The sequence below is a fragment of the Dipodomys ordii genome, unplaced genomic scaffold, assembly GCF_000151885.1.
Source record: "Dipodomys ordii isolate 6190 unplaced genomic scaffold, Dord_2.0 Scaffold1, whole genome shotgun sequence".
Lineage (NCBI taxonomy): Eukaryota > Metazoa > Chordata > Mammalia > Rodentia > Heteromyidae > Dipodomys > Dipodomys ordii.
Window position 1 is genome coordinate 24,678,632 of NW_012267217.1, and position 18,093 is coordinate 24,696,724.

An 18,093-nucleotide genomic window follows, 5' to 3' on the forward strand; every position below is an offset into this window, starting at 1 on the left:
CATGAGCCAACACCTCCGACCCTACTTTGGAGATGGAGTCTCATGGACTTTTCTGCCTAGGCTGGCTTTGGATCATGTTCTCTTGGATCTCAACCTTCTAAGTAGCTAGAATTGCAGAAATGAATCACTGATACCCAGCCATGTCTCTGAATGTCATAACTAGTTGGGGCCAGAAGAACACAATCTAGTGTTCACTTCCAGAGAAGCTGTTAAGAACTGCAGAGGTGGTTTCAGAAATACCATTCTGAATTGACTGGCACTGTGTTCAGAGATCCCCTGTTCCAGCTGCCTTCATTATTTGAGTTGTGGGGTTATATGTGATCCTCAATAGTCCCTCTGCTGAAGGATATTGCTGGCATTGGGTTATTACTATTATCCTTCTGCCATTCTCAAGTGTATTTGCTTTTCTCCTTTTTCATGGCGGCCATGCTCAGATGAAGCAAAGAAATGTCATTGCTCTTGACCTTGTATTACTGTATTACTGCAGGTCTATTGATGCTTTTGATCTTCTTTATCCACCCTGAGCCCTTCCTCCTCATCTAAGTAATAGCAATGTGATACTTTTCATTATAAATTGCTTCTGAAATTGGTTTGCTTTCCTGGGTCCAGAGAACTTAAAGTCCAGAAAAGCATTCCCAGAACAGCTGAGCGCCAAAGGTAGATAGCTTAGGATAAAAACACTTAATTGTTGACATAGTAGAAAATGGGCATTTCCCTGGAAATCAAGAAGAAAATTCTACTTACCAAAGGACAATACCATCTCCAACAGCATTGAAGAGATCATTGGTGTTTGGGTTCATTGGGAGGACATGCTGACAGTCAGGGTCATTTTCCAGCGCTTTGTTTATCCAGTTGACAAAAGCATATTTTTCCTCCTCTGTGAATAAATGATTAAAATGACTATGTGCAGGGAGAAAATAGGATAGGACAACATTACCCAGATGCATCTCAGGTTTTCATGTCCAGGAATATACACACACTTTTATATCTAAGTATCAAAAATAATTCAAAAGAACAAGGTATAATTTAAAAAATAAACATGATCTAATATCTACAGAATGAAAGGCAGAGTTCTATTTATAGACCTGCTGTTTGAACTATTAGATGATCATGGAAAAGTCTTACTTTACCTCTGAAATTCTTTACACCAATATAATGAAACTTCCACAAATTAAATAAGTTGTGATATAATCTTTCTCTCCTCTGTAAAACTGCTATAGATTGATCTTAAAAGTTGTAGTAAGCCAGGCACCCCTGGCTCACACTTTAATCCTAGTCACTCAGGACGCTGAGATTTGAAGACTGTGGTTCAAAGCCAGCTTGGGCAGGAAAGTCTCTGAAACTCTTATCTCCAATTAATCACCAAAAAGCTGAAAATGGAGGTGTGGCTTAAGTGGTAGAGTGTCAGCTTTGAATGAAAAAGCTAAGGAACAGCTCCCAGACCCCAAGGCTCTGTTCAAACCCTAGTTCTAGCACACAAACCAAAAAATAACAACAAAAATAAACCATTAAAAATTGTAGTAAAACTTCAAGTTATACCTTATATCCTATTCATGCGTTCAGAATTGTGTATCATTGACAATAAGCATCTCTCAGAGGATTTCTGAGATTTAGGACCAAATAAAATAGTTAAATGCGTGTATATTATGTTCAGAAGGAATTCTGAGTTTGGGAAACTCTGAACAGCAAATCAATCTTGCAGAGTCATAACAAACATTTCACATAGCAAAAACCATCAAAGTTCCTGTGTTTAAAAATGAAAGGCTAATTTTTGTCTTAGCAACTACAAGTAGTATTTAACCCTGAGATTACTTTTCAGGTCACCTAATGTTGTGAAGAACTTAGTTTGGGAAATAATAGATACTTTTATTGTTGGGACTGTTAGAAGCATCCATGAAAGCAGGTAACAGCTTTCAGAATAAATATATGACTTTCTCCCAAATCAATGAAGTTATGATATTTTTGACCACTAAGCAGGCATTAAAAATAATCATTATATTGAAGACAAGAGCTCAAGTAGCTAAATTTGTCCATAAATTCACACAGGAATTTGGCATCCTTTAAACTATTGTTTTAATACAGATAAGATCATTTGGTATCAGGCCCTACTTAGTGCTAGGATAGCTCCTATCTTATGAACCAGGAGCTGGCCTATTTACACACAAAAAAGGAGATGATAGTTCATAAAGTTGAAATTACTTCTATCTTCAATTTTTATCTTCAATTTTTTGTTTTATTTGTGCCAGTCCTGGGCTTGAACTCAGGGCCTGGGTGCTATCGCTGAGTTTCTTTTGCTCAAGGCTAACACTGTACCACTTGAGCCACAACTCTACTTCCAGCTTTTTAGCAGTTAATTGGAGAGAAGAGCTTCATGGACTTTCCTGCCTCAGCTGCCTTTGGACTGTAATTCTCAGATCTTAGCCTCTTGCATAGTAGTATTACAGGCATGAGCCAACAGCGCCCAGCTTGACTGACTCAGGTGTGGAGTACAGTATGTAGTCTCCCTATACATTTCCTTCTTCTCAAACCATTGGCTTTCTCATCTTCCTACCTCTTAGTACAACCTACCTGAGTAGGAATGTTGGGTGCCAACACTAGACTGCTCTGAGGTACCACCGATTGCACAAATCCCCTCCTTCTTATTGATCGCTTTTCGAAAGGTCTTGGCAACCTCTGTGCTTTTTAGGCCATGGAAAACCTGCAGCAAGAGAATGTATTTTTAGAAATCCCAATCAATGGTCCAGAAAAATCACAAAGAAAAGAAGATGTAATGATGAAGTAAGGAGGGTAGGAATACCTTTCTCAATGTTTTTTTAACTGATTAAAGTTCCAAGTTTCAAATGTATCTCCTAGGATTCTGCATGAGACTCACCTTGATAAACTCATCAAAGCTGATCTTTCCATCTTGGTTCAGATCACCTGTAGCCATCAGGTTTTCTGTAATTTCTCTTACTCTGTACCCAGGCAGAGGCAGGCAGGCAGCCTTGAACAAGTCATTCAACTCATTGATGCTGATATACCCATTGCCATCAGTATCTGTAATGCAAACAATATGATGATACTTCAGAGTAATTCAAGTACCACCTTGAGAAAGATGAGAGGAAACCAAATAGGAAGTGAGGGACTAGGAGTAGTGATCATTCAAGGGTTTAGGCTTGACTATGAAGGAGTGAGAAAAGGAATCTCAGAGGTGGCCTGTTGTTACTGGATGGGAGTGATGGGGGTGCTAGCCTCACCCTAACCTTCACAGTAACAGAGTCTTAATGTCAAAGAAGAGAAAATGAATCGGAAGGAACTCTTTGAAAGCTATTACATACATCAAAGGCCTTGTGATAAAGTGTAGGGAAGTATGCCATGGGTTAAAGGAAACCAAATGAAAACAGACAAGATGTAAAAGATGAGTCTTAAGGACCATCTTCAGATGAAAGTTACAGGAGAGAAAGGATCCACATTCCATGTCTTTGTAAAGTAGTTTTCTCAGGCTTATCTGTGAAATGTAAGTTCTCCCAGCACCTCTAGCCAATCCGCTCCCTGCTATTGTTGGTATTTTACTTAAGCTGACATTTCATTGAGTCTGTCCTGAAGCTACTCAATAAAGAATTGTAAGTGATGCTCGAGATTTACTCACCAACTTTGGCAAAAGCTTCTTGGAGCTCCAACATTTCCTCATCGGACACTGATCCTCTAGCCATCTTTTACTGCTTTAGGTAACAGATCTGGAGAGATGAAGAGAAGAATGAGTTTTGTACAGCTTAATTCTTGAAGTATTACATTCAGAAGCAAGTGCCACATATTCAAAGAAGAAATGATCTTCATTTTTTTTTTTTACAAAACGTAAGCCAATGGAAACAGCACTGTGGCTCAAGAGGTAAAGCGCTTGCCTTGAGCTGAAGAGCGCAGGGACAGTACCCAAGCCCAGAGTTCAAGCCCCACGACTGACCAAAAAGAAAAATGTAAGTCAGAAATAGGCCTCTTCTCAACCTTTTCAATGGTGTTTTCCATGGACATCTGCTCACAATCTTCCCCCTCCCAGTGTTATAGGTGTCAAGAGATAGTATTGAATCTGAGCTGCTTGAGTATGTCCATTTTTAGGATACTCTCCCTTGGCAACCAACTGCCATGTTGTACAATATCCAAGAGTAGGAAACCAAAGAAGGAGAATCTGAGGTGCTCTGGTTAAGTCTGAACGTCGGATGACAGCTAGCTTTCAATCCCTGGCAACCCCGTTAGGCAATCATGGCCTTTCAGGCTCATTTGAGTTCCCAGAGGACCACAGTGCTAGACAATATCGTAAGAAATGGAAGAATTGTCCAGGTGAGCTCAGTCAATCAGTAGCAGGGGAGATGAGGAGGTATTAAAGCTTAATACACCTCTATACAGTATTTTCACATTAAAAAATAATAAAGGTTAATACATCTGAGTCATTTGTAACATAGCAGTATACAACACTGAATTCTTACACAAATGCTTTAAAATATATTCATGCTCATATTTAAAATTAATGTTTGACTAATGCTCAGTGAATGTGATCTAAGTATTTTGCATGTGAGTAGAATAATGATATTTGTTAAAATTGTTTTATAAGGAAGAAGAAAGAATAATTGAGGAGGTAAACTCTCATTATATGATGGCAATACCACAGGAAACAACTTTGCTCAATTCCTACATACTAGTAAGAATTGATTGGAATAATAAAAGATTGGTTGGAAAAACAATTAACCCATGTTGAAATACATGTTATAAACTCAAAGAAAGTTAGTCAGAGTTCCCTATGTATTCAGGAATGGAGGAAAGGAGACTGTCCTAATACAGTCTGAGCAAAGCCATAATCTTAATGAGAAATATGCTAGTGCTTGAGCAATTTCTTGGTCCTGATACATCATTTCTGCCCTCTAGTGGGAAGAAAGAGAATGAAATCGAAAATGGATTATGTTCTCCCTGCCCCTTGCTAGTCTAGACACTCCAGTTTGTTTCACAGTAGAGTAGAAACTGGCTCCAGATTTCTACTTGTGGGAAGTTGGTGATTAAATTGAGTGAGAGGGGAGAGAAGAGGTATTCTTAAGTGCAATTACACTTTGAACTTTTAATAAAATTATAATTCCTTAAAATATTTTAAATTTGTGATAGAATGTTTTAATCAGTTTTTGCCCATGATTTCATACCACCATATAGTGTTACACTTTTTTACCTGGAAGCTGTTTCAATCCAGGGCTTTGTGCTTACTAGGAAATCCCTCTATCACTTGCCCAGTCCATCAATGGTTTCAAACTTCAGTTTCTGCACAACTCTTTGTTAACACAGACCTTTGCATGTAAATAAAAGTAAACAAATAGCTGGGTGCTAGTGGCTATGTCTTTACTCCTAGCTACTCAGGAGGCTGAGATCTGAGGACTGAGGTTCAAAACTAGCTGCAGGCAGGAAAACCCTGAGACTTATCTCCAATTGCCTACCAAAGAGCTTGAAGCAGAGTTGTGGCTCAAGTGATAGAATGCTAGCCTTAAGCAAAAAGGCTCAGAGACAGTGCCCAAGCACTGAATATAAGCCCCAGAAGAGGCACAGGAACACACACACACACACACACACACACACAGAGTAAATCAATACTCAGCCACCACAAAGAAGTAAATATAAAATAACAATTCTGACAGTCTTTTGTTGAAAATCACAGTGTCATATCTCCTTGTCACTTTACTCATTTATAGGAACTCCCGGGAACATGCTTCGAATAATCACAGAATTCTTTATGTTACTGTATTTCAGTTCATTTAAAATTCCATGTTAAACTCAATCTTCTTCACGCAACACATAAACCCCTAAGAGACGGGTAATATCTATCTGTCCTCCCTTTCTTCTTCCCTTCTTCCCTTGCTCCTTTCCTTTCTTTATTTTTCCCTCCTTCTCTCCCTTCTCTCCCTTCCCTCCATCTTTTGTTCCTTCCTTCTTTACAACAATTTAGTTTTCCAAACATAGTTTCAGCCGAGCTATAGAGATATATCCAAACTTAAAGGTGAAATCAATGAAATAATATAACTGAGGAGAAGTAAGAAAGCTTGAATGATGGGAGATGATGATGGGGAGGAAATGTAATACTCCAGTACACACCTAAAAACCTGCAAATTTGACTGGACATAGGATAAAATTAAAACTCTCATTCTCTAGAGTGAACACAAAAATAGGAGAATCATCAGTTGTATGATTCACCCTATCTATCGGTGGCAAACCAACTTTAATTTTCTTTGCATGGCAGAACTGAGATCTGAAAACTAAGTCTTCACTGGGCTCATGCAAAGAGGTTGCTGTGAGATGTAGGCAATAGAATAGTTTGTGTCTTTTCTAATGTCCCACAATTTCAGCTGGTAGAATACATTATGCATGAATGAATTATACATTACACAGAATATATTTACAGTTCTTTCCTTTTTGTTTTCAGGCCCTGGAGCTTGAACTCAGGCTTGGGTACTATCCCTGAGCTTTTATTTGTTCAAGGCTAGCATTTTCTACCATTTGAGACACAAATCCTACTTCAAATTTTTGGGTGGCTAATTGGAGATAAGAATCTTATAGACTTTCCTGCCCAGGCTGGCTTTGAACCTCAATCCTCAGATCTCAGCCTCCTACGTAGCCAGAATTACAGGCATGAGTCACCAGTGCCCAGCTCACAGTTCCGTTTTATAGACCAGGAAATAGAAGCCCACAGAAGCCAAAATACAGTTCTCTGATCACACAGCTAGGTAGGGGAGCAGTAGAGATTCCAGCCCTCATGTCTCTCCTCCTCACCCAGCTGTCCACGAGGCTCCACACCTTCAGATTGTGACTAGACACCCTCCCCCATTCATCCAACCATTATACATGAACAATTCTTCATTAAATTTCTACAATCTATGTAGCTTATGGAAGATTTAAAAAACTACTCATGAGCCTTCTAGACATGCTGCAGAGACTATGTTTTCTTTTGTGTTATCAAATTAAGGCTTCTGTGCTCAGAAATCAGTTAGAACTTTGCATATTTGATGAGTCTTGTGACTAGCTTGATTGGGCTCTCCTTTATACCAGCACAGCCTGTGTGCATTTATAGCAGGTCTTCTCATCATACTGCAGCCAGGCTTGAGGTCAGAACTGGTCTAGGACCCCACAGCTAGATGGCTCTAATGGTCTTAACACCTCTTGGTTCATGAGTGCTCATGATTTTTGTGAGATAAATTCACATTTAACACTCTAGTTTATGAATGCCTACTTTAAACTGAACCCTGTTCTTCATTTCAGAGAAGGCCCAACAGTACTGTTCAAGTTAGTGAGCCTGAAGCAATGTAAAGGTAAGGGATAAACCGGTTTCCAAACCAGCTCTAATCCTTGGCAGAAGAGTATCAGATTTTACAGCACTTGTAAAAGACTGCCAAGAAACATAAGTACTGGCAGGAATGAGGTTCTGTTTTAAGTGTCAAAATCAGAGCCAAGAAAGAAACAAAAGAATTACAGTATTCAAGCGGGGCAACTGTATTGAGGATAGGCACCAGTGGCTCACACCTATTATCCTAGCTACTCAGGAGGCTGAGATCTGAGGAGCTCAGTTCAAAGCCAGCCAGGGCTGGAAAGGCTGTGAGATTCTTATCTCCAATAAACCACCAGGAAACCAGAAGTGGCGCTGTGGCTCAAGTGGTAGAGCGCTCGCCTTCAGCTGAAGAGCTCAGGGAGAGCGCCCAGTATCATAAAAGAACAAATGTCCAAGAATTCTAAAGATCATTGTGTACTGAAAAAGTAGAAAATTTTAGTATAAAACTTGCATGATCTATGAGAAGTAAAAAAAAATACTAAAAAGGAAAAAGGAGGATACTTTAGGTAATTTTTATTTTTATTTATTAACTATTTATTTAGTTTGATGCCAGTACTGGGGCTTGAACTTGGGGCCTGGGCATTATCTCTTAGCTTATTCTAATCAAGATTGATACTCTATTACTTGAGCCATACCTTTGCTTCTGGCTTTCAGGTGGTTACTTGGAGAAAAGAGTCTTACATCCTACCCAGATTGGCTTTGAACGGTGATCCTCAGATGTTCACCTCTTGTGTAACTAGAATTTCAGGTGTGAGCCATTAGCACCCAGCCTTGTTTTGGAATTTTTGAGACCGTATTTCTAAATAGTTTAGACTGGCTTTGAACTTTCTATCTTCCTGCTTCCACTTCCTAATTGCTGGGATTACATACAAGCATGACTCTCCCTGACTTTAAGACAGGATATTTAAGTACCTCACATTTTCCTAAGAGATTTGTGAGTGGGAAAATCAATACAAAGAAGCCAAATAGAAAGAAAACATGCACATTTTAAAAGTACAAAACTCGCCAGTGATTTCACAGTGTAGAAAAAGAGAAGTGAAAGGGAGAAGAAAGAGTTGGCTGCTAAAGTTGCTTTGATAGTGTGTGTTGTGGCTAGGCCCAAACCTACGCGGAGCTAGGCAGTGAGTCTTTCCATGGCGATGAGCAGTGGGTTCTAGAAACACAACGTAATTTTTAGAGATAGAAGTCACCTCAGAGTTAATTTACTACAGCCCTCTAATTTTCTAGATAAGGAAACTGAAGTTTCCAGAAAATGAAATGCTTTATCAGTGTACAAATTCTCCAACACAGGATTTCTCAGGCCAGGCTAGAACTGACAGATGCAATTACTCCTTAACAGAGCAAGGAAAGGGTGGGGCTATCCGTAAAAGGACCATTAAAGTCCCTTACTACAAAAGGGACCCTTAAGCTAATGGAACTGAATGTGCAAATGATGGCATTTTCACCCATCAGGGTGCCAGGAAGAGGATATAATTAATGTCAAAACATGCATATCTCTGTATATCCACTTTGAAATAACAATTAAATTTTTTTAAAGAATTATGTAGATTAGAGAAGTTCTAAAAAAAGATACTGCTGAGGATACAATTAGATACTAGCCCTTTCTCAGTCTCTGTGCAGACACAGAGACCTATTTTAATTCATGCATGTTTGAAGGTATAGGTCATGAAAATGGCATAGAAGTTATTCAGGTTCCATAGGATAATTGGTGAGGGTATTTACAATACAGATTCCAATGTGGCAGCAGTCATGTGTCCTGATGAGGTATTTGGTACCTGAAAGTGGGTCCTGAAGAATGCATGTCTTTTCAGGATATAAACTAATGCGTTGCCCACCCCCCTTTCTTTCTCTTCTGGTATTGTGCTTGTGTGGCATTTGAACTTGGGGCCTGAGTGCTTTTCACTTCAGGGTTTTTGGTGGTTCATTGGAAATAAGTCTGTAGGTTTGTAACCTTCCAGCCCCTACTGGGTTGGAACATAGATCTTCAGATCTCAGCTTCCTTGCTAGGCAGGATTACAGGGTCTAGTATGAATGGTTTCTTCAGCTCAGCTTTACTACCCCTGCCCTGAGTATGATCTTCTTTGCTTGTTAAATTATTTTCAATCTCCAGATTGAATCTGGGGTCTTATATATGCTAAACATGTGTTCTACTATTGAGCTATACCTCTAGCCCACATTTCCTTTTTAGTGGTTGTATCATCTAATTACCATGCCCTACCAGGAACCATTTTAAGGTCTTCTGCAAATCAATGGTAAATCTTAGAACTTTGTTTCTGAATCATAAATCTAAGAAGACAAATCTCAAATTGTTCATCAAGGTCACCTCTGACTGTGAGTTTTTCTGTGAGCACTTAAATACATCAAATCAATAGCTGCAGAATCTCAAGATATTTAGCCAAAGAAATACTGATGGTGGTGGTGGTGGTGGTATGTGTGTGTGTGTATCTCAATAGACACAGAGATAGATATAGATATAGATAGATAGGGAGATCATATAATTATAAGGTTTGTTTGTTTGTTTGTTTTACAATAACTCTCTCAGGCTGCCAAGGCCACAAGACTTCATTCCTTTCAAGTCAGTGAGTTTTGTATTTTTGTTGAAAAATAGATATTTCCCACATCAGTAGTGGCAGAGAACTTCTGAGAATGAGTTATCACAAAAGTACCTCATTCAAGTTCCCTGAAGTTTGAATACAGGAACTATTTGTAGGAATTTATTATTGAACAAGTTGCCAAAGAATTTATGGAAGAAAATATGTTTTCTAAAGTCAATGTGTTAATATGAATGGATTTTTTTTCTGAGTTTTATAAGTGATCTTGAAAAAAGCAGAAAGGAAGGAAAGTAGCTATCCAGAGTGAGAAGATGCTCATAGGCCAGTTATTGGAAAGGAGGCTGCTCTGGGCAACTCAGTGCTGCGATTCAAAACACTGATGCCAATTGTGCTGTCTGCTTGAATCTGGGCATTTGATGCTGGCCTTTTTGAATGTGCCCCACTTTTCCTGCAATTTGACTCAATGGTTAACATAAAATTAGATACTCAGGGCAAATTCCTAGCTCTATCTTAGTACTTTCAATGTTATCTGATAGTATACAACTTCCAAACACCTCAATACACTATGAGCAATCCAAAATACATTATGTGTTCTTCTTATAAACTATTTGTATTTTTAAATTATATTTTATTATCTGACTCCTGTGATCTTAAGCATTGGGTTATAATGACTAAGAAAGGAAACATAGAGGAATCTTAAGAAAAGTGAAATACCCATGTACTTGTTTTTTAAGCCATCAGGATAAAGTTATATAACAAAAATCTTTGCTTTTGCTTAATCCTGTCCTCTTCATTTTCCAAAGTAGTCCACTGTGTGGAGGGTTGACTTTAAGAATATCTGGCAAGGGGTGACATTGTTCAAAAATAAATGTACTCTTTATCTGACTTATATAACTGCAAACCCTCTGTACCTCACCTTTATAATAACAACAAAAATGCATTAAAAAGAATATCTGGCAATATCTCTGCTTGAGCTACTACTTCTCTATAGATACATGTATGCCTGTTATTTTATATAAGTGATAAATCTGAAAAAAATTGTAGAGTATGTGACTTTTGTATTTGTTTCTGAATTTTTTTTCTCCTTTCTTATGCCTGGACAAGAGCTTGAACTACGAGCCTGGGTGCTGTCCTTTAGCTTTTTCATTCAAGGTTGGCACTCTACCACTTGAGTAGTAGTCTCACTTCTAACTTTTTGCTGGTTAACTGGAGATAAGAGTTTCATGGACTTTTCCTGCTGGTTCCCAATTGCCCATTCTTCATTCTCAGATTTCTAAGAAAATAGGATTTACAGGTGGGGCTACCAGTAGCCTGGCTTGTTTATAAGAATCCTAATAATAACAAGACAGCCTCAAACACGATAACCATTTGGATAAACTCTCAGGAATCCTTTTTATCAAGTTAAAAATCTCATCTAGATAATCTTTTTCTCTTCCTGCAAACCTCACTGATTTCCCAAGGGCTGCTCCAGGCTACAGAATTCCTGTTTCTGTACTCTCTGACCCAAGTCCCATGGGTGGAAAGTAGAGGAGGCTCAGTGGTGCCATAAACAGGAGAAGTGAGCAGACGGGCTGACTTCCAACCTTATTACCCTCACAGTGCTCTAGAAACCTCTTTGGTTTGGCCACTTGAATGCAGGGTCACCTAAAGCTATGGAGAGCCAAGTTCTGGCATCAGCTAAGTTCTTTTTTCTTTGCCTCTGTTTCCCTAAAATACTCTTAATACCTCTGTTTTCTACCAAGTTACCCAGGTTCACCTCTTGCAAGTAAAGGGAATTCTCCAGACTGTGGTGCTTCAGGACCCCCTCTCCTTCCTTAGGCTATGAACGCTACACGGGGTACCAATAGGTTGAAAACCCACAGCTCCCTTCAGTTCACATTCTACCACAATCACCTCCTGTACTCGCTGCTCCTGGAAGTTTACAGTATTCCAAATGCTTGTTCTTCAGAAAATTGAACATTCTCATGTGCTGGCTGATTCCTTGTCATTGTACTGTACATTTTACCTCCAACATTACTCAATCATTCTTTCACTGGAGCCAGGAGTTTGAGCATGGGGGACACAAACACTAGGACTGCATGAAGCTCACAGGTAAATATCAAGTTGCAAACACAACACATAGATGACGGTTAATTTATTACAAAAATGGTATTGTAAAAAAAGTCATCACAAGATCAGAAACAGACAAGTGAAAAAATGAAACTAGAGCTTTGCAGAGAAAAACAGACTATATAGCAATATGGTCTTCATACAGAAGCTTGTAAAAAATTGCACTATCGAATGTCTAAATCAACCCATGCAATGAAGATAGTGGGGATAATTAATATATTTGAAGAGCTCCAAAGAAAGTCAAATTAAAATAACTAGCAGGGAATGGCTTGGCCATTAGGAGACCCAGAAATCTACAACTTCAGCCTTCAGCTTGTTCTGTGGTCCTCAATTTTCCTTATTCAAAAGCCTACTCCTACTGAGTAGCTGATGAGTGCGAGTACAAATCACAGTATTGCAAATGATCAGAGAAGTAGATGAAGTAGGCCAGGAAGCCCTGTGCAGCTGTGGCTGTGGCCTCCAGGTGAGCTACTTCCTGTGAGGTTAGCAGGTGGGGGAGGAGGGGCTTCCGGCCCTTGCAGCCTGGCTCCCAGGGGTTGGGGACTGTTCCTGTTCTTACCTCAGCAGTACACAAGGCTCCTCTAGATGCATCTCCTCACGGATCCAAGGCAGAGGCTCACTACTCAGCTGCTCAGCTGCACAGTGCAGTGCAGCGACTTTATCAGAGAAACCCTGGGGATCTGTCTTTCTGGGATGTCATCACACAGTTTAAGACACGCTGATCCAGTTCAATCCTGGTTTCTACACAAACTGTCCCAGAAAGAGAGTCGTCTGCTATTTTCTTTAAAGCTTTTTCCAAATAAGGAAATTCCACAATTTTACTCGTGTCTCCTATTCCTACCTCGTATCTTAAATCTTTGCTGATAGGATTAAAGTTCCCTCTTTCTTGGGATATGCTCAAGGAGAATTACAAGAGCTATTCAATTCATATAAATTCCATCACCTGCCTGGGAGACTGTGCTCCTGTCTTCTTTGTTCTTTTATCCTGGTTTTTTAAAGGCTTATTTTCTAAATCTTTATTTACTTGGCTGTCTTCAGGGGCTAGACCAACATCTTTAAACTATGAACATACAAATAAGAGCCATATCAAGATGCACTGTACCCATAAACTGACATTTTGAATTGAAATCCATTTGTGCAGCTACTTAAAAACAATAAAAATTATATAAAAATGGGAATAGCCATAATGCAGCCTTTATGGAAAGCAGTATGAAGGTTCTGAATTCCCGTCTGATCCTGCTACCCCACTATTAGGTATAGAGACAAAGGACATGATTGAGTATGTTAAAAGACATCTGAGGACATAGCTTAGTGATAGAGCACCTGCCCCTTGTGCATAAAGTTCTGTGCTCAATCCAGAGCACTGCATCTCATGTTCACTGTAGCACATCTATAATGGCCAAAAAATAAAAGAACTTAAGTATCCATCAGTAAACACAAGAGAATAATAGTTCACCTTTCTTTTTATTATAAAAAAGGAAATCCTGTCATGTATAAGAACAGGGATAAAGCCAGGCACCTGTGGCTCACGCATGTAATCCTAGCTACTCAGGATGCTGAGATCTGAGGATCGCATGGCAAAGCCAGCTTGGACAGGAAAGTCCATGAGACTCATGTCTCCAGTTAACCACCAGAAAACCAGAAGTGAAGAGCTCGTGGACAGCACTCAGGTCCAGAGTTCAAGCCTGTGGCATCTAAAAATGTTGATTTTCAGAAGTTGAGGGTAGAATGCTGTTTCTTAGAGGCTAGGATGGTTTTATATATGTATGGCAGGTGTTTGTCAACAAATACAAAGTTGTAGCTACAGAAGATCTTTTAACACATACATATCCACAGATATATATATATATATATATATATATGCCTATATATAAATGTGCATTTATAGTGAACGTATATATGTTTAAAAATGTTCTGATGAACTTGCTACATTCAATTTTATATATCAATTAAAATTAATTTGGAAAAAAGACAGGAAACAATAGTCTAAAAGGTAATAGTTATCTATTTGGAGTAAGGGAACTGAGTGAAGGGTAGATGAGATTCTGCATACTGTCTCTGTAACTTATCTATAGCTGTAGAATTATTCCTACATGAACAGTTTGTTTAGAGAAAAGAGAATACCAAAGTCATAGAATACAAAGGGGGAATGTTTTCCTGAATATATTTTGCACATTATTTTCTGGATTATGAAATTTGTCTTCTAATAAATTCTAGTGTGTCACCAACCAATCCATGCATTTGCACACTTATGCTTTCAACACACATCTACCAAATACTTTTTTAGATGCAAAGACACAAAGATAAGACATGGCGGTTGCCTGTGTAGTCACAAAGATATCAGTCACTGGAACACAAAAGGACATTTAAAAGTCACAAGAGGAAGAGAGCAAAAGATGGTCACCAGAGAAAGTTACATGTGACAGAGGGCTTTGATTTTAACTGTATCTTCCAAAGTTCATATGTTGGAAACCTAATCCCCAACATAGCAGTGTTGAGAGGTACAACCCACTCTAAGGTGTTTATGGAGAACCTTCTTGTTCTCTCTCATGCATGCTCTCTTGCTTGTCTGCCTTCTACCATGGGATAATACAGCCAGAAGGCTTTTGCCAGATGCAGCTCATTGGTTTTTAGACCTCCAGACCTCCCAAATCATAAGAATCAAATCTTTCTTCTTTATAAATTGCTCCATCTCAGGTATTTGATTACAGTGACCCTAAATGGACGAAGACCCTTAGATACAGCAGATGAGTGGAAGAATGTTTGAAGATCAGTCAGCCTTTTTCCTTACTCAAGAGGAATTATTAATCATACTCTATTCAGACTCGCAGAGACAGTAGCTAAAGGACAAATGAGAAGATTGCTAATTGTCTACTGTTAATGCTTGCTGAGTGGTTCCTGGATACTCCATGTTTTTATGTGCATCATCTCATTCAGTTCTCACTACAGCAATATCAGATATTACTTGTACGGAGGAACTGAGATTAATTCACTGGGTCATGCAGCTATGAACTGGGGACAACTCTCATCTTTACTCTGCCCACCAAATTCCTGTATCTCCAGATTCTCTGTCTGTCTTTGGGATTACTCAAAAGGAAAATGTAAAAGGTCAAAGATCTGACCTCACGTCATTTAGTACACATTTCTGTAAGATTTTACTCAGGACTTGTACTGTTTGGGGAAATTCTAGATATCTATTCTTCTTAGTTATTCTCATTATCTTAAAGGAAGTGTTAAGAACAAAAAGGTTGCATCCAACTGTGCCTATAATACTTGTCTACAATATCAGCTAGTGGAGCAGCAGAGATCAGGGGGATCACTGTTCCAGAGCAATCTGGGCAAAAAGTTATTAAGACGCCCATCTCAGCAAACAATCTGGGTGTGGTGGTTCACTCTATAATCCCAGCTACTCTGGAGTCATAGATGCTATCCTATCTGAAAGATCACTAGAGCAAAACATGACTGGGCTCGTTGTAGGTTTGGGTGACTGAGGTCAGGGGCATGGAAGGCAAAACTGTAGGGGAAGAGGTTGCCAGAATGGCTCTCTTTCTTTGGCTTTGGCTTCCAGAAGTAAATCCCAGAAAGGAAAATCTAGGCTAGATTCCAGTGCCAACTCTTCTTCCTGCAGGCACAATGCTAATAATATAAAGGACAAAACTGTTCCGCCCAGAGCTATTTGGTTTTTCTGGTATGCAGCTACCTGGCTTCCTAGCACTTCGTGTTAGGAAACATTACAAAGTAAAGTAGGAACTAGAGGTGCCCAAGGGCCCTGGAGAATTAAGTCAGTCACTCGCCAAAGTCTCAAACTGAGTCTCAGTGACTACCCAGAAAAAAGAAGTAAAACCTCCGGGATCTTGATTTGGTTCAGCCAAGTCACGGGAAAAACACAAGTCAATAAGCACTAAGGACCTACAGGTTGGAATATCCTGGACCTCTCCTTGTACAAGCGGTCTCACTCTCAATGTTTCTTTTGCTGCTTTTGTTGTTGTTGTTTACTTCTTTTACTTTCAAATAAACCTGTTCTGAAAGTTAAAAAAAATAAAAAAGTAAAGGTCCTAAATGTTAAAAAAAAAAAAAAAAACCAACCAACCTGGACATGCTCCGTCTGTTAAAGGAAAGAAGGGGGTGGGGAGGGAAGTGGTGGGAAGAGGAAGGGACAATGAAACTTCAAAAACTAGAACATTTACAAATTCAAATTTCCTCGTAAGCTTCATGAAATATTACAGTCATTACCTAAAAGTCAACCCTTCATTGTGTGTGTATTGCATGTATCATATGAATATAGATCAGGTTTCATGACTCTTGGAAAAACGTTGGTTGCCTGACTCATCTGACTCTTGTACCACACGCTTACCCACCCAGAGTGTTAGAAGCCACACACACACACACACGCACACACACACACACACACACACACACACACACACACACACACACACACACACACACACACATGACAAAATTGGTAGATGATACCAGAAGCCAAAGTACTTGGCTCTGAGTGATCTCATGTGAAATAGTCAAGTAGCTCTGCCTGGGCTCTGAATGCCTGAAATACCAACAGTGGAAAGCACCTTCCCACAGTGGAGGAAGTATAGCCAGAGCGGAAAAATGTACAGCAAACTTAAGAAAGCTCAGCCACATCCATCATGAGTCATGAGAAGGCAAGAGTTCTGGGCATCTGTGATGGAGACCATCGGTGTTTTCCCCTCTCAGATTTTCTCCCTTCTCTGGTGTCCCCCCCTCTTTGGTGCTCCTCCATCTTTGGTCTCTGGTGCTCCTTTGTCTCGGATGATCTCCTCTCTCCCACACTCCCCTCTCAGGTACATCTTCCCAGCTCTGGGTCTGTTACTCTGCATTCTACTTCTGCCTGCTCTTCCATCCCTAAGTCTCCAATCATTTTTCTCCATTCTAGTTTGAACCAGAAAAATAGTGAAATCATGCACAGCCCATATTTGTATATTAGCAATGGTAACGCAAGCCCCGGCTTATTCTTAATAATGTAGTCTTATATTTAATAGGAATTCTTGGAGTTAACTCCTAAAATCTCTAATGACAAGCTTGTTTTCTACCAATAAAAAGGAATTGCAGATAAAATAAGGCAGAACATTTGTATGACTTGATAGGACTCTATTTATTTTGACTTTCTAAAAAGTTCACAGGTAGAGGCTGGGCACCCATGGCTTGTGCTTGTAATCCTAGCTATTCAGGGGTTTGAGATACGAGGATCACAGTGCAAAGCCATTTTGAGCAGGAAAGTCTATGAGACTCTTATCTTCAATCAAACCACCATGAAGCCAGAATTGGAGCTGTGACCCAAATGGTAGAGCACTAGCCTTGAGCAAAAACACTTAGGGACAGCACTCAGACCCTGAGTTCAAGCCCACAGAATCCACACCAAAAAAAAAAAGTTACAATTAATTGGCTAATACTTACCAATAGCAATGGACAATGACCTATGCTCCAATTTTTTTGCCCAGATTTTAAATGGCAAAAAGTGAAGTTGAAATGGCTAAATACCCTAGTGGGATACTTTCATTTTATTGGTGTTATTTTAAGAACACTGAATCATGAAATTCTCAGGCATTTATATGCTTGCTTTTTAAATATATTCAGCGTGCCAGCAGACTCATCAATATAGAGCTGGGATCTTCCTGATAGAAAGTATGGTATTAGGAATAACCATCCAAACTCAGTCACAGAATGGAATATTTGGGCTTATTGGGGTGGGTAAGGGATCCAGAAGATCATGTTAAAAGCTATCATGTAGTTTAAACAGGCATGGTTTGAGTACTTAAGAAACTGCTTATTGGAATAGAGGTAAGCTGTGAATCTTTTCTTTCTTAAGGACCTTAACTCTGCCCATTACCAGTTCTCTGACCTTAAGTTGGTTATTTATCTATTAATTAATTAATTAGTTAATTTTGGCAATGCTGGGGTTTGGGGTCAAGACCTCATGCTCTTACTCAGCTTGCTTAAGTGGTCTGCTACCACTTGAGCCATGCCTTTAGTCTAGCATTTTGCTGGTTAATCTAAGATGGAGTCTCTTGGACTTTTCTGCCTAGCTGGCTTCAGTCTGAGATCATCGGTATCTCAGCCTCC

General features: G+C 39.4%; 1 protein-coding gene across 1 annotated transcript in view; it reads right to left on the bottom strand.

The window, feature by feature from the left end:
• Nucleotides 1–18,093, bottom strand: part of Lcp1 (lymphocyte cytosolic protein 1 (L-plastin)) — a 47,136-nt gene that overhangs the window by 21,351 nt on the left and 7,692 nt on the right. Inside the window, exons 2-5 of the mRNA XM_013009358.1 lie at nt 3,629–3,716; nt 2,873–3,036; nt 2,569–2,698; nt 745–877 (exon numbers count right to left, since the gene is read on the bottom strand). Coding sequence (XP_012864812.1) covers nt 745–877; nt 2,569–2,698; nt 2,873–3,036; nt 3,629–3,692 — 491 coding nt within the window. The 5' untranslated portion in view covers nt 3,693–3,716. The remainder of the gene's footprint in view (nt 1–744; nt 878–2,568; nt 2,699–2,872; nt 3,037–3,628; nt 3,717–18,093) is intronic.